Source organism: Silurus aristotelis, assembly GCF_946808225.1.
Source record: "Silurus aristotelis genome assembly, chromosome: 28".
Taxonomy (NCBI): Eukaryota; Metazoa; Chordata; class Actinopteri; order Siluriformes; family Siluridae; genus Silurus; species Silurus aristotelis.
In genome coordinates, this window is record NC_139601.1 from 2,209,890 (window position 1) to 2,229,835 (window position 19,946).

General features: G+C 40.4%; 2 protein-coding genes across 42 annotated transcripts in view; both read left to right on the forward strand.

The window, feature by feature from the left end:
• itpr1b (inositol 1,4,5-trisphosphate receptor, type 1b) overlaps positions 1-10,873 on the forward strand; it is a 122,479-nt gene extending 111,606 nt beyond the window's left edge. For 29 of the 41 annotated variants that reach the window (XM_083533452.1, XM_083533441.1, XM_083533419.1 and 26 more), the window contains 2 exons: positions 4,558-4,719; positions 6,905-8,239. In XM_083533452.1, coding sequence (XP_083389578.1) covers positions 4,558-4,719; positions 6,905-6,991 — 249 coding nt within the window. In that variant the 3' untranslated portion in view covers positions 6,992-8,239. Of the gene's footprint in view, positions 1-4,557; positions 4,720-6,904; positions 8,240-10,492 lie in introns of those variants that run through there. The other 12 variants (XM_083533450.1, XM_083533451.1, XM_083533453.1 and 9 more) reach the window with 3 other exon arrangements.
• Positions 10,874-11,653: 780 nt separating this feature from the next.
• On the forward strand, positions 11,654-15,859 carry bhlhe40 (basic helix-loop-helix family, member e40). Its single transcript, XM_083533478.1, has 5 exons — positions 11,654-12,245; positions 12,486-12,549; positions 12,730-12,837; positions 13,412-13,535; positions 13,780-15,859. Exons 1-5 carry the CDS (start codon positions 12,169-12,171, stop codon positions 14,613-14,615), a joined length of 1,209 nt encoding a protein of 402 aa, XP_083389604.1. The 5' UTR covers positions 11,654-12,168; the 3' UTR covers positions 14,616-15,859.
• Positions 15,860-19,946: the final 4,087 nt, after the last annotated feature.

A 19,946-nucleotide genomic window follows, 5' to 3' on the forward strand; every position in this document is an offset into this window, starting at 1 on the left:
AATGTGAACACTGACTGCACCCCAGGCCTCTTCACCTTCTTACCCAAGTCCGTACCTGACTTTACTAACACCCTTGTAGCTGAATGAATCTCACACACATCATCACAAAATCTAATGGAACCTCTTGCCAGGAGTGTGGAGGTTATTTTAACAGCAAATGCAGACTAAATGTGGACTGGGATGTTCAAAAAAGAAGCACATACCAATCTTGTCCATATAGTGTATGTTAGACCCTTCATTATGAGTTATGCATGATTTTTCCAACAACTTTCCTTCTTGAACTTTTCTCAGTTCACTTAGATTTTCTAATTATAGAACATGTTTGATGTAGTGTGTGCAGTATTTAGTTTAAATATTACATAACTCCATTAACACTAATTGACTAGTTTTTCAAGAGTGTTGGGTCGGTCTATATAATCACGATGGCTGACAGTTTCATTTGGGAGATATTTGACCTATTTAAGCAGACGTTGTTATTGTAGAGGAGGCTGGGAAATAAATCCTTGCTGATTCATTCTTGTGAATTCACTTGTCATTAGATGCAATGATTAATTATTAAGAGTGAAGAGAGTGTAAAAGATTAGTTTGAAGCCCCGAGGTTAAAGAGCTAATAAGAATGATTACATGAGTTAATGTGGTCGAGATGACAGCTGGACCGAGCCAGACACACCAAACACCCCTACGTGAGAGTGAATGTGTTTGTGTTCACTTCCTGTGCACGCACACACACACATATACACACACACACACACACACACACACACACACCTCTTCTACTCTCAGAATTAGTGTGAACGTCTCTGCATCACTGGCAGCGTGATTTCCCTGTGTGTGTTGACTTTGAGAGAAGGGGACTTCATCTGGCAGCCACACACTTATTCTTTAGGCACTTTTAGATCATTTATTTTATCTTTCATTTTTTTCTTCGTTTTATTTTATTTTTAAATGTATTAATATACTATACACCTTTAGCCAATATTCTCTTATCATCATCATTATTATTAATCATAATAATCATTTATATATTTATATTTTATATTTTTCCAAATAATGATTATATATATATATATATATAAATATAATATTAATACTAAATATAATATTGTGTGTGTATATATATATTATATTTAGTAATATTAGTACTGTAGATGCAATTATTTCTGCAATTTTTCTTTTTTTTGCAGTGGTCTTCTTTCAGGCTTCTCTTTTTGCAGTACACACAGTGTTCAACAACAGAAATTGGTTTTTAATTTTTTTTTGTTTTGTTGTCATGTCACTAGTAGAACAGGTGAAGTGTATTAAATCATTTTATTCCCCGTTCTGTTCTTTTTTCTTTATTCCCCTGTTTTTCCCCAAATTTCTCATGAATTTAATGTGGAACAATTCCCACCCACCAGTCGCTCATATGACAGCCAGCAACCAGGAACAGTGAATGTGTCCTTCATCTGAATTGACATGGAGCCAAAATCGTTTCTTGATCTGCTTCTCTACCGCATGTTCTGTCTGATCTTATCCACATGAGCTAATGGTGGGCAGGTGGAGACTCGTGGACAGATGGGCAGTTTTTTGGACTTCCAGCTAGATCAGGGCCAGTCGGGATTCATCTGTCCAAGACAGCTGAACTTAAAACGTGACTTCAGCAGACTAAACTGTCTTAGCACTGATAACATTAAACTACTTAATCCCAGCACACATTCCAGCTAACGTGATCCTGAATTTGTTTTGGGGCGTCTGAATATCCTCACTAGCTGCTCACTTAAAGAGGGAGAACAGATATTGAAAGACGGAAATTATTTTAGATATTAGAAAATAAGCATACTGCAGAATATCCTAAGTAACATGTGAAGGGCCTGCGCTGTTAGGGCTTAAAGCGGTGCGGAAACAACTTCCGTCCACTTCACTTCTTTATGAGCCACATTAAAATCCTTGTCATCAGAGATTTTGAGACCAAAACATTTTTTACTGTAAAATACTGACATGGTACACTGGCGGTTTTGTTGAACATTGTGATGAGGGACTTGAACTCGGTGATGAACTTCTGCTATTCCTAAAACAATAACTAACACAATGGTTCCCCTTCTTTATTAAATGAGGTCACATCCCACATGCCTCTCATGTGATTTCATTTTGTTGTTTTTTTAGGTAAATTTATGGTTAGAACACATTTTAGTTTAATTCCTGTGTGTGTGTGTGTGTGTGTGTGTGTGTGTGTGTGTGTGTGTGTGTGTGTGTGTGTGTGTGTGTGTGTGTGTGTGTGTGAGTGAGATGCATTTTAGAGAAGAAAAAAGAAAACAGTGTTGTGACCTTGCATAAGTATCTTTGCACTTCATTCCATCTTTCTCTCCCTCTCTCTTTTTCTTCTTCTCAGATGCACTTAAACTCCCGTTCTCTCTATGTCTTATCTCTCGTTATCTCTACCTCTCACTCTCTCCCTGGTTTGCTCAGCATTTCTCTTTCACACTTATGTCTGGCTTACTCTAGCTCACACGTCCCTCTGCGCTGAGATTCCACACGCTGAGGAACAGTACAAGTGACCTTATGTCGTTTTAGTTCGGTTTATTTTGTCTTAAAATCAAGAAATACGTTGTAACACACTGGTTCCACGCTGGAAGAAAGAGAGACAGGCAATAGTTTACCAAGCAGAGCTTTCTTTTATTTACTTTTGTTTTCACCACGGTGCTTTCCTTTCCAGTACTCATGCCGGGGTTCACCCACACACGCGGTTTGAGACGCTTTTGCAGCTTGACGTCCGCCGGCGCCCACTCGTGCATTGGCTCGCCTTCCTCTGGCGTATGGCACTCAGTCACCGCTTGGTGACCCTTCGGCTCGTCTCTATGCTTGATGGCTCTTCCTCCCCAGGCTGGTGTCTCTCTCTCCTCTTTATTGGCATCGCTGGACTGAAACAGAGCGCACTGATTAGTCGCCTTAGCTGCAGGTGTTTCTTACCGCCCGTTCCTTATACTTCTGCCCTCCATTTGCGCCCTGCTGGTACATACCCCAAACGCCCAACTCAGGCCAGGGAAACGTCCGGCCTGAGCTGACTCCACACTCCCCCGCGTGAGAGGCAGAAGCTGGTGGAAAGTGCTTCCAGACTCCGAGGAGGCGTGGCAGACAGTGGAGTGCCCGCTTTCGGTCCCATCTCGTCCGAAAGCGTCATACCCCTCTTCCAGCATACTTTATGTCTGTGCATACTTTAAACATTAATGCATTAAATACCGGTTATAGTTTCAGTTGTTGTGGTCTGTCTGAGCTTCTGTTTATCTCAAGAGCGAATGGTTGAATGTTAGATTTATATGGAATTGTTACTGTATACAGCACTGGATGGTAACAGGAAGCAGGAGACTCGCTGTTGGTCAAGGCATCCTGGTTGCTCTGGTAGAACGCGACTTGTTTTTCAGTATCGCTGTAAGGTGAATTTGAACAGTAAAAACGATTGATGTGGGTGATGTCTGTGTTCATACCCCTGTGGCAGAAAGCAGTGATTTCTCCTCTGTACAGGTTTTTCTCAGTCACCTGCATGTAACTGAAGCTCATTAGTGGATATAAGTGAGCTTTAATTCAGTTACATGATAAAATTCCTCATTTGGAGAAACACTGGTGTAGAGAGAAAGAGAGAGAGAGAGACACACACACACACACACACACACTTGCTATGCAAAGCCAAAACCCTGATGAGAGATCAACAGGAAGTGTGCTTGCCAAATCATGCGTGAATCCTATAAATAAGCTGCATTGTCTGGTGTTTTGGCCACTAGTCTTAGGAGATGGTGATTTCCCACAAGTCGTCTCGCGCACAAGAAGAATGCACGCTCAGTTGCGTTTAGGCATGAAGAGGCAACACAGCACTGCGTTTCCTGGATGTTTAAGTTGATAGAATTAGGGTGGGTAATTCCTCTGTGAGATGGAGTGGAACTTTTTCCGCCCTTCAGTGGGCATGTGAAGGAGACACTGCAGGCTGTGTTCAGGAAAACTTATCCTAAAGCTCATGTGACTCTTCATGGCTCTTCTCCTACACTGTAATTACATTTTCTCATTAGAATAACCCGGAGACACAAATTTGCTTAGCGTTCCATTTTTTTCGTTTGAGTTTAAATGAACGCTGGTTGTGTTAATGGTCAGAATAATTGGGTATTCCTTACTAAATATGGTTGTGCCTCAAAAAAATACTGCTTCACTGAAAAAAATAAAATAATTTTTGTCGATACAATTGAGTACACAAAGGTCTGTGCTGCCTGCTCACGTGCACGTCGTAAAATTACCGAGAACATTCAAACGTTTACTTCAGTCGCACCTTCTATGAAAGGCGAAACTGAAAGAGATGGCAACTGAATGTTAAAACAAGAGCATCTCCAAACGTCTGCACGCACACTAACGCCTTCTCTTTTTACTGCCCACTGCTTATCCTAATTGTCTTATTTCTCTTTATTTATGAGTTTCACAAAATGTTTGTTTTGTAAATAAAATAAATTTTGACTGCACAGTTTGTGTTCAATTTACACAATTGTGAACTTCTCGAAATTGCGAGTAGAGATGTAAACATAAGGACTGTCGTAACAGGAGCACAACCTGGACTGGTTTCCTCGGATGCGGGCGATGTCGCTGGTGAGCAGTGATGCGGAGGGCGAGCAGAACGAGATCAGGAACCTGCAGGAGAAACTAGAGTCCACCATGAAACTGGTCTCCAACCTGTCCGGTCAGCTTACGGAACTGAAAGAGCAGGTATGTGGTCAGGGTTTTTAAAAAAAACATAACCACCATAATAACACATTGGACCTGTTTCTGGCATATTATGTATTTTTATTTTCTGAACAGGAAGGAGCTCTCTGAAAACTCATATTTAAATCGTTTGATATTGACAGCAAGGCCTTATGTGTGAAACCTCAGAACAAAAAAAGCTGGTTTCTGTTCACGATGAAAGCCGACAAATTCCTATTCAGTCCAAATAGAAAGTGTAGCCTGTAATGAACTTGTGGAACATTTTCCATCCTTTTCCAGGATTGTTGTATGGATAGGATTGATTTTGGGGGAAAAAATAAATTGAACCTAATCAGAGCAAAGGGCAAGGAGTCGGCGTCAACCCTGCCCCCCCCCCCCCTTCTTTCTTTCTTTCTCTCCCTCTCACATCTGTGATCAGCCATCCCATGCAGTACTAAGATGATCTTTCACCTGCGTCACGAGGCCAAGTGTTGTTTCACTTTGAATCAACTCGTGTGTGTTCCAGACGAAGTTCTCCGAACCAGTGCTGTTTGTTTCCACACATAAATAACTCGGGCAGAGATGATTAAATACCGTTAAAAAAAACTAGAGATGGTGCAGTGTCAAGAGTGTGAGGTTTTTGATCAACTACACTGCACCGTAAGTCAAAGAGTTTCTTGTAAATACAGTAGAATTGTACATAAAACAATATAAAAGCGTCTGCGTGTAGCTGGTAATTACGACTGTCAAATGAGAAGTGCATAGGAGGAACTAGAACTTCTTTTGACACCCAGACAGAAGGAAATAGAAGAAGGTCAAGTAAAAATCCCAAAAAAAAAAAAAAAACTTTGACATGTCTGTCTCTGTCTCTGAATTATTGTTGTTGTTGTTGTTGTTGTTTTTTTTGCTAAGAAATTATTTACTTTTAAAACATATTGGAATTTTTTTAAAACCTGAACCATTACAAGGGTTATTTGGAGACTGATGACCTATAACTATATAATACATCTGTAATGCTGGTAAAATAAATATAAATTAAATGAAATGTAAAACAAACAAAAATGATTGTTGAGTATAAAAATAATAAACTCTTCGTTCATTAGATAATACATGAATTCATAATTGATCTGTTTGAACACTGAATGAATTAAATTCCTGGTGACTTTATGATTCAATAAAAATATATATATAAAAAAAAAATGCACACACAAAACAATAACTTCAAAGCAAATAAACATTCATGTTTAAATAATGACTTATTTATGAGTAAAAGTAACTCGTCTCTAAACCTTCCAGCTGGAACTGTTTTTCAGGGGTGTGTTCAGGTGTCTAGGTGACCATGGAGAATGTTCTCACCTGGAGAGATCATAAAGAAGTTAGATTGTATTTGAGAGACCTTGACTGTAAAGTGATAGTTACATCACAGTATTTTTTAAAATGTCTTTTAATCAAATAAAGAGGGATATTTTAAAACCAGACGATGTCCTGATCAGGAGCCTTTCTGTGAGGGACGTTTAATGGACCACGTGGTGAAGTATTACTGTACTGTATTATTAATGCGACTGATATTCAGAGAAGACTAAAACCCTGATTAGACCTTTACACTGTTCTGGCTTGAGTCACCATGTAGCCGTGTGTCACATCAGTATCAAATGTATTCATGTTTAACATTTTGTTCTGTTTAAGTAAACACAGCGAACTCCGTTCCCTCCGATCTGTTATGGCGTGATACTCGTGAACTCATACGTTAATAACATCTCTGGGTAATCGCGTGACGAATTCTGTAGGTGCAGGATAAGTGAGCGTAAGCATGACTTAGGATTTGAACTGTTTTTAATAACGGAGCTGCATCAGAAATGGGGATTTTACAGATGACAAAAAGGATATGTCAATGCGTGCGTGAGCTCATGTTCATGTGTTTGTGAGTGTGGGCCTATTGCATGAGATTGCGGAGTGCGTGATCATAGTTGCAGCACAGTCACTCGCACAACGGCACACACTCTCTGGACTATAGAGAGCGGAAACAGGAACAGATTTAACAGATGCATTCATGCAGGAAGTGCCTGGTGTATGGGGGTGGTTTGGGGGGGGGGGGTGACTTCTGTTGTAGGGGCAGCTAAAGATTAAATCCCTGTGTGTGTGTGTGTGTGTGTGTGTGTGTGTGTGTGTGTGTGTGTGTGTGTGTGTGTGTGTGTGTGTGTCCTGACAGATGACTGAACAGCGTAAGCAGAAGCAGAGGATTGGACTCCTCGGACATCCCCAACATATGAATGTGAACCCTCAGCAGCCTGCCTGAGTTTCCTGTATGTTTGTGTGTGTGTGTGTGAGGATCAGTTTCAGCAAAGGCCATGAACTGCAACGCTACACATCTGCCCTTAGAAGTAGACCTGCAAAACTCTCAGACTTGCACACACTCGACTAATCTAAATGAGGAGAAAAAAATTAATAAAACGTATAAACATAAAATTTTGTGCCCCTCAGTTCCTTTATCAGGACACTTGAATTTGGGGCTACACTGGACAGTATGACTAGTTATAGATGCTGCTTGGAGACGTGTTAAAAGTGTCTTTTTTTTTTCTTTTTTTTTTGTATTTCCTGACCAGTATAGCAAGCAGTATTTTATGTCTTATTTTTGTATTTTGTGCAATATTACTACTTTAATATGCAAACTTGTTGAGCTGTAAAATGTGTCTTAAAGAGATGATGATCATCTCTCATGTCCATCTCGCCCTTTTTCGTTCTCCGCTTCATGCTTGTACTGGAACGCTGTAGACTCGTAGTATCAGAGTTTATAGAGTCAACAAGGCAGGAACTCTAATAGCAATCAGGTTGCATATATTGGCCTTTTTTTCTTTTCTTATTTATTATTTTATTTATATCAAAAATGTAACAAATTGACGTGAAAAAAGGGACTGACCACGCCATGGCGCACACTTTTCCATAGACAGATGCATAATAATTTTTTGTTTGTTTTTGTTTTTTGCCTGTTCAGGAAAAAAAAATTAGCTTTCTGAGGTGGTTAAAAGATAAGATTAGCATTTAATCTGTTTAAACCGGTAAGCTTTTGTTTCTGTGTTTTAATTCTAAGCAGCTTTAGTATCTAGAGCATTTTTAAATATTATGACTCGCATCATTTGGATCACGAGAGCCTCCGAGTGAGAGCTGGGGGGGGGGGGGGGGTGTTGTTTGCAAATTCTGCCTCGAGAGCCTCGTAGAGGCCTGCGAAAGAACGAGAGAATCACCTTCCTCATCGACCAAGCAAGTTCTTTTGTAAACAAAGTGCAACGTAATAATCTTTACAGGAGAGAGTACGTGCTCAAAACAATACTTGCACTACCGTGTCTTGCTATTTCTTTATTTCCAGTTTTCTGTAAAATGTGTCTTTGCTTTTGTATAGGAATCTTTTTTTTTTTGTCTTAGAGGCATAATAGAATTTAATAGCACTGTTAAAGAAGGTTATATGAAATAATTCTAATTTCACATGTCAAGATTGTAAATTAATTTAGCAATATTTAATAAATCCTTTACTTCACCTTGAAATAAACTGGGTTTTTTTTTGCTGCATCCTATCAGTATATATTGTGTGTTTATAATATTGGCGTGATTTTTTTTATTTTTTTTTCCTGCGGAAAAAATTCACGTAAAATAAAAACAAAAAAATGACTATAACTTATTGCTAAATAAATAAAACACCACTGTTCATCACCAGCCAGACGAATTAAAACTTGCTGAATATTCACCCAAGTGCTTGTGCTGGTCAATCAATATTCTACATCAAATATTCCTATCATTTTGTAAATACTTTTTCTTCTCACCCGTACTCGAACAACACGATCTGATTAAACAGAAAGGTTAAGAAGGTCATGTCTGTTGTGTGTTTAGTCACTGTGCATCGAGATGGATTAATTCTGCCGCCCTTCAGTGGAAGAGAAATGCACTTTAAATGACCTCTCAAATCACAGAGCATATAAAATATGTTTTTTCTTGTTGTTCAGGGAGAGCACCGCACAAGCTCTACAGAGGATAAGAAAACAATGATCTGCAGATTGGCAGATTTGAGGAGATTAACAATAGTGGGAGTCGATGAGGACGTGAATGTGAGAAGAAACGGAAGCTTGCTGATGATTTTTGTAGAAAGTTTAGTTACATGACCTGATGAACTTTCATGGGTGAAACAACAATGTACTTAACAACAATAATAATAGCAGGAGTGTAATCTGAATGTATTATTTTAATTGGAATGAGATTATTATTTTAAGAGGGACACTTCATGGAGGTTCTGTTCACCCGAGTGCGTTTGTGAGGAACATTAGAAATAATCGCACCCATCACAGCGATCACACAGGGTGTGTTTGACTGCTCATCGTCACCACTCTGCCCCTGAATTCTGAATTTCCCTTCTGTGATGCAGACTGAGAATCGGGTCGTCTCCAGGTGCTGATGCTGTGACCTTTGATGTTGTTCTGATTAGAGCAAACACAGAAGGTGTCAGGTTGATAAGGCACTGTTACTTCAAGAAGCAGCATTAATTCAGCTTTTCTGTGTGTGCTGATGTCATTAATCTACCAAACGAACTGAAATCATCTTTATAAGCTTTGTTTTAACAGTGACCCTTTCTGAGAAAAGTGCTCTGGTTTGCTTGTGTTTATAAGTTGTTGTTTTAATTTTTTTTGCTACTCTGTGGTGGTGTTTCTTGTTTCACAGAAATGGAGTTGGTGCAAAAAACAACAACAAAGAAACTCTTTGCAACCACACTGTTTTAAATGTGATTCACTTAAGAGACATGTTAGACTGTGACCTGACCACCAAAATTCCTTGGTTCACACCTTGAACAAACTTTTCTCAAGAAAAAGGTTATAGGCGGGGATTTTTATTTTAAATCTTCATATATATTTTTTTATCTGGTATCCGACCATACTAAGGTGATTATATTTGTCTGTGAAACATGGAAAAAGAAGAAATTCAGGCTAAATAAGAACCAGGCTCTCTTAAAGAGGTTATTAAGCCATCACGAAACGCCGATTTAAAGTCTGCGAAGATCCTCTGGGCAAAAAATAAAACATAATTACTATAAATTTGGGCCTTGCTAAAGGCATTTCACTGAAATAGCTGGGAACGTTGCAGGCTTATTAACTCTAAAGAGTCTGCATTCTGAAAATCCAGAAAACGTGAGCAAACAAAGCAAATGCTGTGTGGGTTCTCACAGCAATCAAAAATCTGATTGTGTGATTCTATCAATTTATTACTTGCAATTTTTAATAGAATCTGCATTTCAAAATTTTTAGTTAAAACAAACTATTGATACTTTCATTGGCGTATATTCAGTTTGTTGCCGCAGATGATTACAGACGGCATAAATGTCATGAGAAACAAAAGGTTTATATTTCACACTTTGTCATCAAAACTTTTATGACACAGAATTTGCTAACTTTGTGCGTTACTACCACAGTGCTTGATGTCGTTAAAAAAAATCACGTAAGATGTTCCAAACTGTGGGGAATTTGTAGGACCCGTTAATAAGAACCGAACATTGGCTTTTCTTTTCTTTGTCTGCGTAAAAAAGGAAAACTGAAGCTGCTGCATCATCTCGGTGACATGAAAGCAGTACGAGAACTTTCCACACATGCTGCATGCTTCATGAGAATAAATACAAAAAAAAAAAACCACTTCAAGAGAATAGATTTCTCTTTTAGTGGAAGAGTAAAAGTGCAGCTGAGACAGGTGCATGTGCTGGTGATCAACTACTACAGTGAGGAAGAAAGTTGTGTGCATACAGAAAACACAACCCCACATTAAACCTGTGTGTGTGTGTGTGTGTGTGTGTGTGTGTGTGTGTGTGTGTGTGTGTGTGTGTGTGGCTTCAATGATAAGCAAATTAGTTTCAAAATTAGATAAATGTCATGTTGCTAATTATGCATTTTTGTTGACGTCTAGAACTTGGCACCTTAAATATACATGTTTAGTACATGACTTGCATCTCATTAATTACTAAACTCACCCTCTGTGGTGATTTCCCCGCTCGAGCAGGTCTACTCAACCTCAACTTTAACTCTTTAATACAGAGCTGTCCTTCAACAGGAAATTACCAACCTGTAGTGACCAAGAACCCCCTCCTTTACCATGAAGCTCAAACGCCCTGACCTAATGACAAGAACGTTCTAAAACACTTTCAGAGCGAGTGTTAACTCCACATCGAACTTGTATGTTAGCTGGCAGGTAAGTCCACATTCTGCTCTAGTTTCTTGTTTTGTAGGAAGTTAGGTACAGTTGTAAATATACTACATATACATACATATATATATATTGTTCCTATATATGTGTAATGCCTTGTATTTATATGCAACAAACTAGCTGTGTTTGTGTGTGCATATATAAATATATATATATATATATATATATATATATATATATATATATATATATAGAGAGAGAGAGAGAGAGAGAGAGAGAGAGAGAGAGAGAGAGAGAGAGAAATAAAATGCATTTATTTTTATACTAAATAATTCTAAGAAAACCGGTTTAAATGCTCTCTTTTTTTTGTGCAAAATTATGATTAGTATTATTAAATCCGTTCCTTGTGTCTGTATTAATTTAATAATATGTTCTAATACCTGGTTTTCATATTTATCTTCGAGAAGCAAAACGTAAAAAAAAAAAAAAAAAAGATCAGATGGAAAAAAAATTCTATTAATAATTTAAACCATTAAGTAACTGTCTTTATTTTTTTACATTTATTTTTTTATTTATTTAATTTTTTTTTTGCTCCTGTGCAGGTAAGTTTCTTTTTCCTAACAATTAAACCGCTACCTTGTTTTGTCTCTGTTGGCTTTCCACATCGCCCATCAGCCTGTTGGAGTCTCGAGAAGCGCGTGGTTGTACACGGGACACGGAGGGAGGGAGGGAGTGTGAGACACAGGGAGAGAGGGAGAGGGAGGAGGGAGAGGGAGAGGGAAGATTTATCTCTAACAGACTGGAGCTGCTGAAAGCGCCGTCCGACACGTGAGGCTCATGTGACGGAGCAGGGAGGGGAGACGTGTCTGCAGTCACAGGGTGTTTTTTTTTTTTTTTTTTTTTCGTTTAACACGTAGTCTAGTCCACCCACCGCTCACACACACAGACACACACTTAACCGACGAGCGTCTGAACTATTGCGCCTTGGCTCGCCAATTCACCAGCAACATCTCTGTCCTACACACACACACACACACACACACACACACACGTGTCCGCGCGCGCGCTCTGTATTTACTGCTTTTAGAATAAAGTACAGACGGGAAAAAATTCACCAGCGGAGAAGTTCAACTTTGTTTTTCACCGTGGGACAATGTTCTTCTGAGGATATTTATATATTATCAAAAACAACAACAGGAACTCCTTTGTGCGTGTGCGTGTACAGATACACATTTATTGAGCTGAAAGTATAATTGCAGGAGACTCGAGATCTTTAACGCGTTATTTGTCCACTTGGAGACGATGGAGCGGATTACGAGCGCACAGCCTCCTCCATGTTTGGCCAAACAGAACCCGATGGACATGGCTGCCATTTCAGGGTAAGAGCCATTTTTATCATCTCAAAAGCTTGTGCTAGATATTTACTATAAATAAATGCCCGTGCCGTTCCGGCGTAGCGCTAATGCCCCGGTGGAAACCCGAGTTGCAGAAGAGGCGTAACAGCTCATTCAGTGCGTCTGCAGAAAAAAAAAAAAAAAGTTTTAGGATGTTTCTCAGGCTGATCATTTGTCCTTCCTTGTCTCTTATTGACGCTTCTTCCCTTCTGTCATTTAATGCAGCATGGATTTCCCCATGTACGTCTACAAATCCCGAAGAGGTGTGAAACGAGGCGAGGACAGCAAGGTACCACTGATCCATCACACACTTCACACATTTCCATTAGAAACCTGTGCTTTTCAACCCTGTGCGCGTTGCCTGAAGCTGAAGATAGAAAGCCTGCACCAGAGACGCGCAAAGTTTAGAGCTTGAACATCTCTCTCTCTCTCTCTCTCTCTCTCTCTCTCTCTCTGTTTTTCCATGTAGGACACGTACAAGCTGCCGCATCGTCTGATCGAGAAGAAGAGACGAGACAGAATCAACGAGTGCATCGCCCAGCTGAAGGACCTGCTCCCGGAGCACCTGAAACTCTCCGTAAGTGTTCATGGGAGTGGAGGAAGGGATTCAAATGTCTAGCTGGAGCGCCACCTGCAGTGTTGCGTCTCGAACTCAATCACCTGGTTATCTGGAAAATATTCCTAATGCATTATTAAATCCATAATACGTTTATTATAATGCATTTATTAAATCCATAATACGTTTAATCCGACACACGGACTGTAGGGGAAAGTGATCCGGTTTGTAAGCAGAATTCTGATCATCTGAGTTTCTAAAAATATTGAGTTGTTCTAAATAAAAATGAAGATTTGTACATAACCTTCACGTATGTTACCGTGACCTGGTGCACCCTCTAAACCTTTAAAGAGGAGCGTGTGAGCAACCGAGCAGACTCGTTTTTACTCGCTCAGAAATGACGAGAGCTTCTGCAAGATAAAATGCCGAAACTGTAAATATACTACAAAGTGAAAATTCTGAAGTGTGTTGTTTTTTTTGTCGTTTCAAACGCCGCGTTTGCATGTCCGTTGAGTCTTCGGGTTTGCCCTCGGCTGAGGCAAAGGGTTACATAAGAAAGACAAACAGGCTTATCGAGTGATTCCTCCTTTTATAGACCCTGGGCCATTTGGAAAAGGCCGTGGTGCTGGAGCTGACGCTGAAGCACGTGAAAGCCCTGAACAGCCTGCTGGAACAGCAGCAGCAGCAAATCATATCTCTGCAGAATAGAATGCAGATCGGTGAGTTCAATGAGAGCTCGATGAGCAGAAACGCCATGTAAACATGCTTCGGCACCCACAACTTCTCCCTCATATTTTAAACAAACAAATAAATGAAAGTTTGCTAATAACACGATCCATTCTCACAACCTCTGTCATGCACCGTCAGCCTATTTATTACGCAACCGGCTGAGAGTAACGAACTATGAGATGAGATTGTACTCTTATGTAATGTACCTCTGTGTGTGTGTGTGTGTCGCTGCAGGTGATCACACCAACGGGAGCTTGGAGAAGAGCGAGGAGATGTTCCGATCCGGTTTCCATTTGTGTGCCAAGGAGGTTCTGCAGTACATGGCGAGTCAAGAGAACGCACGTGACCTGACTCCTACGCACATCATTAACCATCTGCACAAGGTGGCGTCGGAGCTGCCGCAGCGGCCGATCAGCCCGCGATCCGACTCTCCTTCCCCTGCCTACAAAGGCCACACGGTCCGCGAGAAGCCCATGGTGGCGCCGGTTAGAAAGCCAGAAGGACACACCAAAAACTGCGTCCCTGTGATTCAGAGGACATACCCACATAGCAGCGAGCAGAGTGGCAGCGACACGGACACGGACAGCGGCTACGGCGGCGAGTTGGACAAAGACAAGCGTGACTCCGCTGGCCAGCGAGCGAGCTACTACATCAAAGAGGGCACTGAACTGAAATACGGCATCAAGGAGGAATGGGATGAGCCGCAGGCCAAACGGCAAAGGTCAGACTCCTCCGAGGACGAGTCTCTGTTGGGTCGCAGCGGGTACACGGGCTTCTCTGCCCACCAGCCGCCTCTCTGCATGCCCTTCTACCTTCTTCCTCCAGTGTCAGCTGCCGCTGCTGCCTACCTCCCAGTGTTGGAGAAATGCTGGTACCCAGGGGGCATGCCCATGCTGTACCCCGGCATCGGCGGTTCCACGCCGTGCTTGTCTCCGGAGAAACTCCCCATGTCGCTTGTCTTGTCCCCCAGAGTAGCGTCCCCCACCACTTCTCACGCTCATACAGACTCTACAGTTCTGCACCAGGCCCTAAAACATGTGCCCCCCTTAAATCTGGAAACCAAAGACTGATAACCACACGGAGTCCCCCTTCATCCCCCCAACATCCATCCTCGAAATGCCAAGAGAGGAGGATACGCTGATGAAGATCATAATCGTGCCGGCTCCTGCTCTGCTCCCCTGCGCTGCCCCGCCCTTCCCCAGTGCTATTTAAAAATATAATAAATAAATATTAAAAAAAATCACACACGCACACCAGCCCAGTGACCACCTCCCTCCACAAGAGAGGTAGACGACGGGAGAATGTGTCCGAGTTGTGTGTAATCGGGTGCACGCTGGCCACGTTTGAGGGTGCGGATTGGAGACGAGGAATGGGGTGTAGCACTTAAGAGTCACTGTGAAGATGATCAATGACACCGAGTTGTCTAGTATCAGGAAGGATTGCTCAGCGGGGACGTCTGCTCTCTGCGCTCATGCTGAATGTTTCAATAAACAAACAAACACAACCTAAATCCAGAATGTGACGTGCAGACTGCCCCTAACAGATAAACCATAAGGACTCTGCCCTTTGCACAGATCTTTTAAGTTCTGAATGTAAACCAGAAACAAAAAGGTTGGCTAGCGAAACCCTTGTAGATGCTGCCTTTTTCCTTTTCTTCGGACGTTTCTCAGTGCTGCCGAGCAAGGCTTCACACTGTCTGGACTCTCCGGCTGCTTTAAATAAAGACTCTTTTTTAGCCTAGAATCCTACCAAATAACGGTCTGCTTTAGTCGACCAGAGCTTTTCTCAAAATGAGACAACAGCGACAGCCTCATCGTTTCCCATCGCTAAGTTAAGTCACCAGTTTCCCCATACTCACGTCGGCGAGCCGATCAGCCTCGGCCTGGGTCGATTATGTACAGTAAATAAGGGAGTAATGTAATCGCAGATTATACTTTTTTTTTTATTATTGAAAGATTTTGAGTATGTAATTCATTATCATTTGTGCTAGTAGACTGGGTACTGTAATTACATCGTGTAATTCATGTGTTTATACAACGTTGTCTCTATTTTATTTTTATTTTTTTTATTACACGAGCCACAGTTTTTTTTTTTTTTTGTTTGTTTTTTTTTTTTGCTCTGATTGAGAGGGGAGTTCCAGGTAATCATGAGACTTTATGTACATAAGAAAACTGTGGGGGTTGTATCTGCATCATGCTCTGTGTCCATTTCTGGTCAAATTATGACAGATCTCTGCTAATGCTGTTGCCTTTACTTGTTTGAAACAGTACAATTTTGACCGATATGTAATAAAAAAAAATAAATAAAAAAAAAATCTGGATTATTTGGAGAAGCAGGAAATGTGAATGTACAATGCATAAACAATATACTAGTTTTGTATAGGAAGAGGTACTTGGGATTTTTATTTTGGGACCTAACAAAAGGTTGCTTAATGTATATATTTTGTCAAAAAAAAAAAAAAAATGCTGTTGACATACATTAAAAAGTATTAATAAAGTTTCCTTTTTTTCCTGTGGAAAAGCGGCATGTGTTAGCTTTGTCTTTGAAGCCTTGTTTATCTGCTCAGGCCATGTGGCTGTTTCTCAGCCTTATGTAATGCCTTATATAACGCTGTCTGTGGAAATCATGTGGACTCGGGATTCGGTATCAATCAGGGTTTTAAAAATCCTGACGTCCTGCTGATATCTGCGCCAGGTTTTATATTAGCGTACAATCAATGAGTAATAACTCGTCCATTCATGAGTTTTTTGAAGTATTTAAAGATTCATTGGACCTAACATTTATTTATTAATTTCCCGCTATAATATCTACATTTCAACCTGTTAAAAAGGTTTCTGGAGAACTGAATTCATCTTGATCGATGCGACTGAAGCTGCTTCAGAGGACCAGGTTTTGGTGTAACTCGGGGACGGTTACAATGAGAAGGCCCAGGCTCTTATCACATGTTCAGCTCTGCTGATTCCTCCTTTGTGTCAAACAGCTCTGCCTTGTACAACCTATTTAATACAGGGGGAAAAAACATGATAATAATAGCCAAACTCTGAAAAATTTTTTGCCTCCATTTTTTTCTGTTTTTGTCAGGAATAGAGCTTTCTGTAACAGGCCGTGGCTGTTGTGAAAAGGGTATAGATGAAAGAAAAACTGTAGCATTACTTCTGAATTCAAAATCTGTGCTATTATCTATAGATCGCCGTTATAGAGAAACTCATTTCCTGTAAACCAACATAAGCGGTCTCAGTAAGGCTGCTGTGTCTGACAGAACCGTATGCTAGTTAGTTATTATTATCGCTAATATCGCTAGTTGGATAGTTGGTGGTAATTCTGTTTGTGCCACATAAATTGTAAATTCTATCTATACTTTATTACATCAAAACCTGCATTGCTACATTTACTTTCTTTTTTTGGGGGGGGGAACTATTTTTGCTGATGGAGCAAAATTAAACTAAACTCTGTTTAATATCGGTCAGTCAATATTAATATCTTGACTCTACAGGGTATACCATTCTCGCCTTTGTTCTGTTGTACTAAACGCCTCTACTTGAGCATATGTGACAACCTGCTGGACTCGTACCCTCACATCTGGATTGCACCCTGATCTTATTTAACACAGCAGTCCAATATCAAAACACTGGTGATATTATTTGTCTGACAAAATCATTTTGTTCAAAGAGGGCATCTCAACACTGTTTTCGATGTGTGTGCAGACGTGTCTCACGTGTCTCCAGTGTGTGTCTCCAGGTCCTTCCATGAAAGCTCCACTAAATTGTCCCCATTGTAGGTGAGTGAGTGTGTGTGTGTGTGTGTGTGTGTGTGTGTGTGTGTGTGTGTGTGTGTGTGTGTGTGTGTGTGTGTGTGTGTGTGTGTGTGTGTGCATCCATCCAAGGTGGGCAGCTCACCAGGATAGGATCATACACATTTCCCCATGGCTCTGACCATGATTACGCATTATTTCATCAAACTAATGACCTTCAGATTTTGTAAGATGTAAGAACTATGTATGAATTGTGCACAAACCTTAATTACTAATTAAGTTGACTGAAATGAATCAGTGTATAATGTACAAAAAAGGAAATACTACGTGACATATTGTGTGTGTGTGTGTGTGTGTGTGTGTGTGTGTGTGTGTGTGTGTGTGTGTGTGTGTGTGTGTGTCAGTATAATGTTCTGCTCATCTAATCTTAATAACCCTCTACGGTTTAAATATCTTAGTCAGGAGACCCAGCAGTCGTATTTAGACCATGCTAAATGCTGTGACGTGGTTCTGGTGCCATCTTGTGGTCAATTACAGCACTACAAGCTCAACTTTACAACTAATGCTTTAATATAGCTATTAGCAAGGCTAATTCAGCATTTAAATAAAAAACGTTTATTGTGTGAAAAAGACAGAGGTAGGTAGGTAGGTAGGTAGGTAGGTAGGTAGATAGGTAGGTAGGTAGGTACAAATATTTTGAAGTAGGTAGGTAAGTAGGTAGATTGAGAGGTAGGTAGGTACAGTAGGTAGGTAGATTGAAAGGTAAGTAGGTACAGTAGGTACAGTAGGTAGGTAGATTGAGAGGTAGGTAGGTACAGTAGGTAGGTAGATTGAGAGGTAGGTAGGTACAGTAGGTACAGTAGGTAGGTAGATTGAGGTAGGTAGGTACATTAGGTAGGTAGATTGAGAGGTAGGTAGGTACAGCAGGTAGGTAGATTGAGAGGTAGGTAGGTACAGTAGGTACAGTAGGTAGGTAGATTGAGGTAGGTAGGTACATTAGGTAGGTAGATTGAGAGGTAGGTAGGTACAGTAGGTAGGTAGATTGAGAGGTAGGTAGGTACATTAGGTACAGTAGGTAGGTAGATTGAGGTAGGTAGGTACAGTAGGTAGGTAGATTGAGGTAGGTAGGTACAGTAGGTACAGTAGGTAGGTAGATTGAGGTAGGTAGGTACAGTAGGTACAGTAGGTAGGTAGATTGAGAGGTAGGTAGGTACAGTAGGTACAGTAGGTAGGTAGATTGAGAGGTAGGTAGGTACAGTAGGTACAGTAGGTAGGTAGATTGAGAGGTAGGTAGGTACAGTAGGTAGGTAGATTGAGAGGTAGGTAGGTACAGTAGGTACAGTAGGTAGGTAGATTGAGGTAGGTAGGTACATTAGGTACAGTAGGTAGGTAGATTGAGGTAGGTAGGTACAGTAGGTACAGTAGGTAGGTAGATTGAGGTAGGTAGGTACAGTAGGTACAGTAGGTAGGTAGATTGAGGTAGGTAGGTACAGTAGGTACAGTAGGTAGGTAGATTGAGGTAGGTAGGTACAGTAGGTACAGTAGGTAGGTAGATTGAGAGGTAGGTAGGTACAGCAGGTAGGTAGATTGAGAGGTAGGTAGGTACAGCAGGTAGGTAGATTGAGAGGTAGGTAGGTACAGCAGGTAGGTAGATTGAGAGGTAGGTAGGTACAGTAGGTACAGTAGGTAGGTAGATTGAGAGGTAGGTAGGTACAGCAGGTAGGTAGATTGAGAGGTAGGTAGGTACAGCAGGTAGGTAGATTGAGAGGTAGGTAGGTACAGTAGGTACAGTAGGTAGGTAGATTGAGGTAGGTAGGTACAGTAGGTAGGTAGATTGAGGTAGGTAGGTACAGTAGGTAGGTAGATTGAGGTAGGTAGGTACAGTAGGTACAGTAGGTAGGTAGATTGAGGTAGGTAGGTACAGTAGGTACAGTAGGTAGGTAGATTGAGAGGTAGGTAGGTACAGCAGGTAGGTAGATTGAGAGGTAGGTAGGTACAGTAGGTACAGTAGGTAGGTAGATTGAGAGGTAGGTAGGTACAGCAGGTAGGTAGATTGAGAGGTAGGTAGGTACAGTAGGTAGGTAGATTGAGAGGTAGGTAGGTACAGTAAGTACAGTAGGTACAGCAGGTAGGTAGATATATTTAATCACTGTTAAATTACAATAAAGATTCGTTAAAAATGAACAAATCGTCGCTAATATTTTAATGTAATGAGTGAAAGTAACAAGTCCGAAAAAAAAAAATAGTACTGATATCAGAAAAATCTACTTAAGTACAGTAACATATATAAATGTTATTAATTATTTTTGTCAATACTGCAGTTTGAAACAGATGTCTAACAATTATTATTATTATATATATATATATATATATATATATATATATATATATATATATATATATATATATATTTTTTTTTTTTTTTTTTCAGATGGATGCTGAACGTTATTCTATTGATAAACTTGTGCACCAAATGTCTCTGACAGACTTGGATTTATAATGGAATTTCAACATAAGCCAGAAAATGCGCCAGTTAATTCATATAGTTAATGTACTGCAAGAAAATACATTTATTTTGATCTGAAGCAAAGGGATTTGTTTTTCAAGTGAACCTGTAATAGCTTTCGAAAGTAAAGTGAAATTTTAGCTT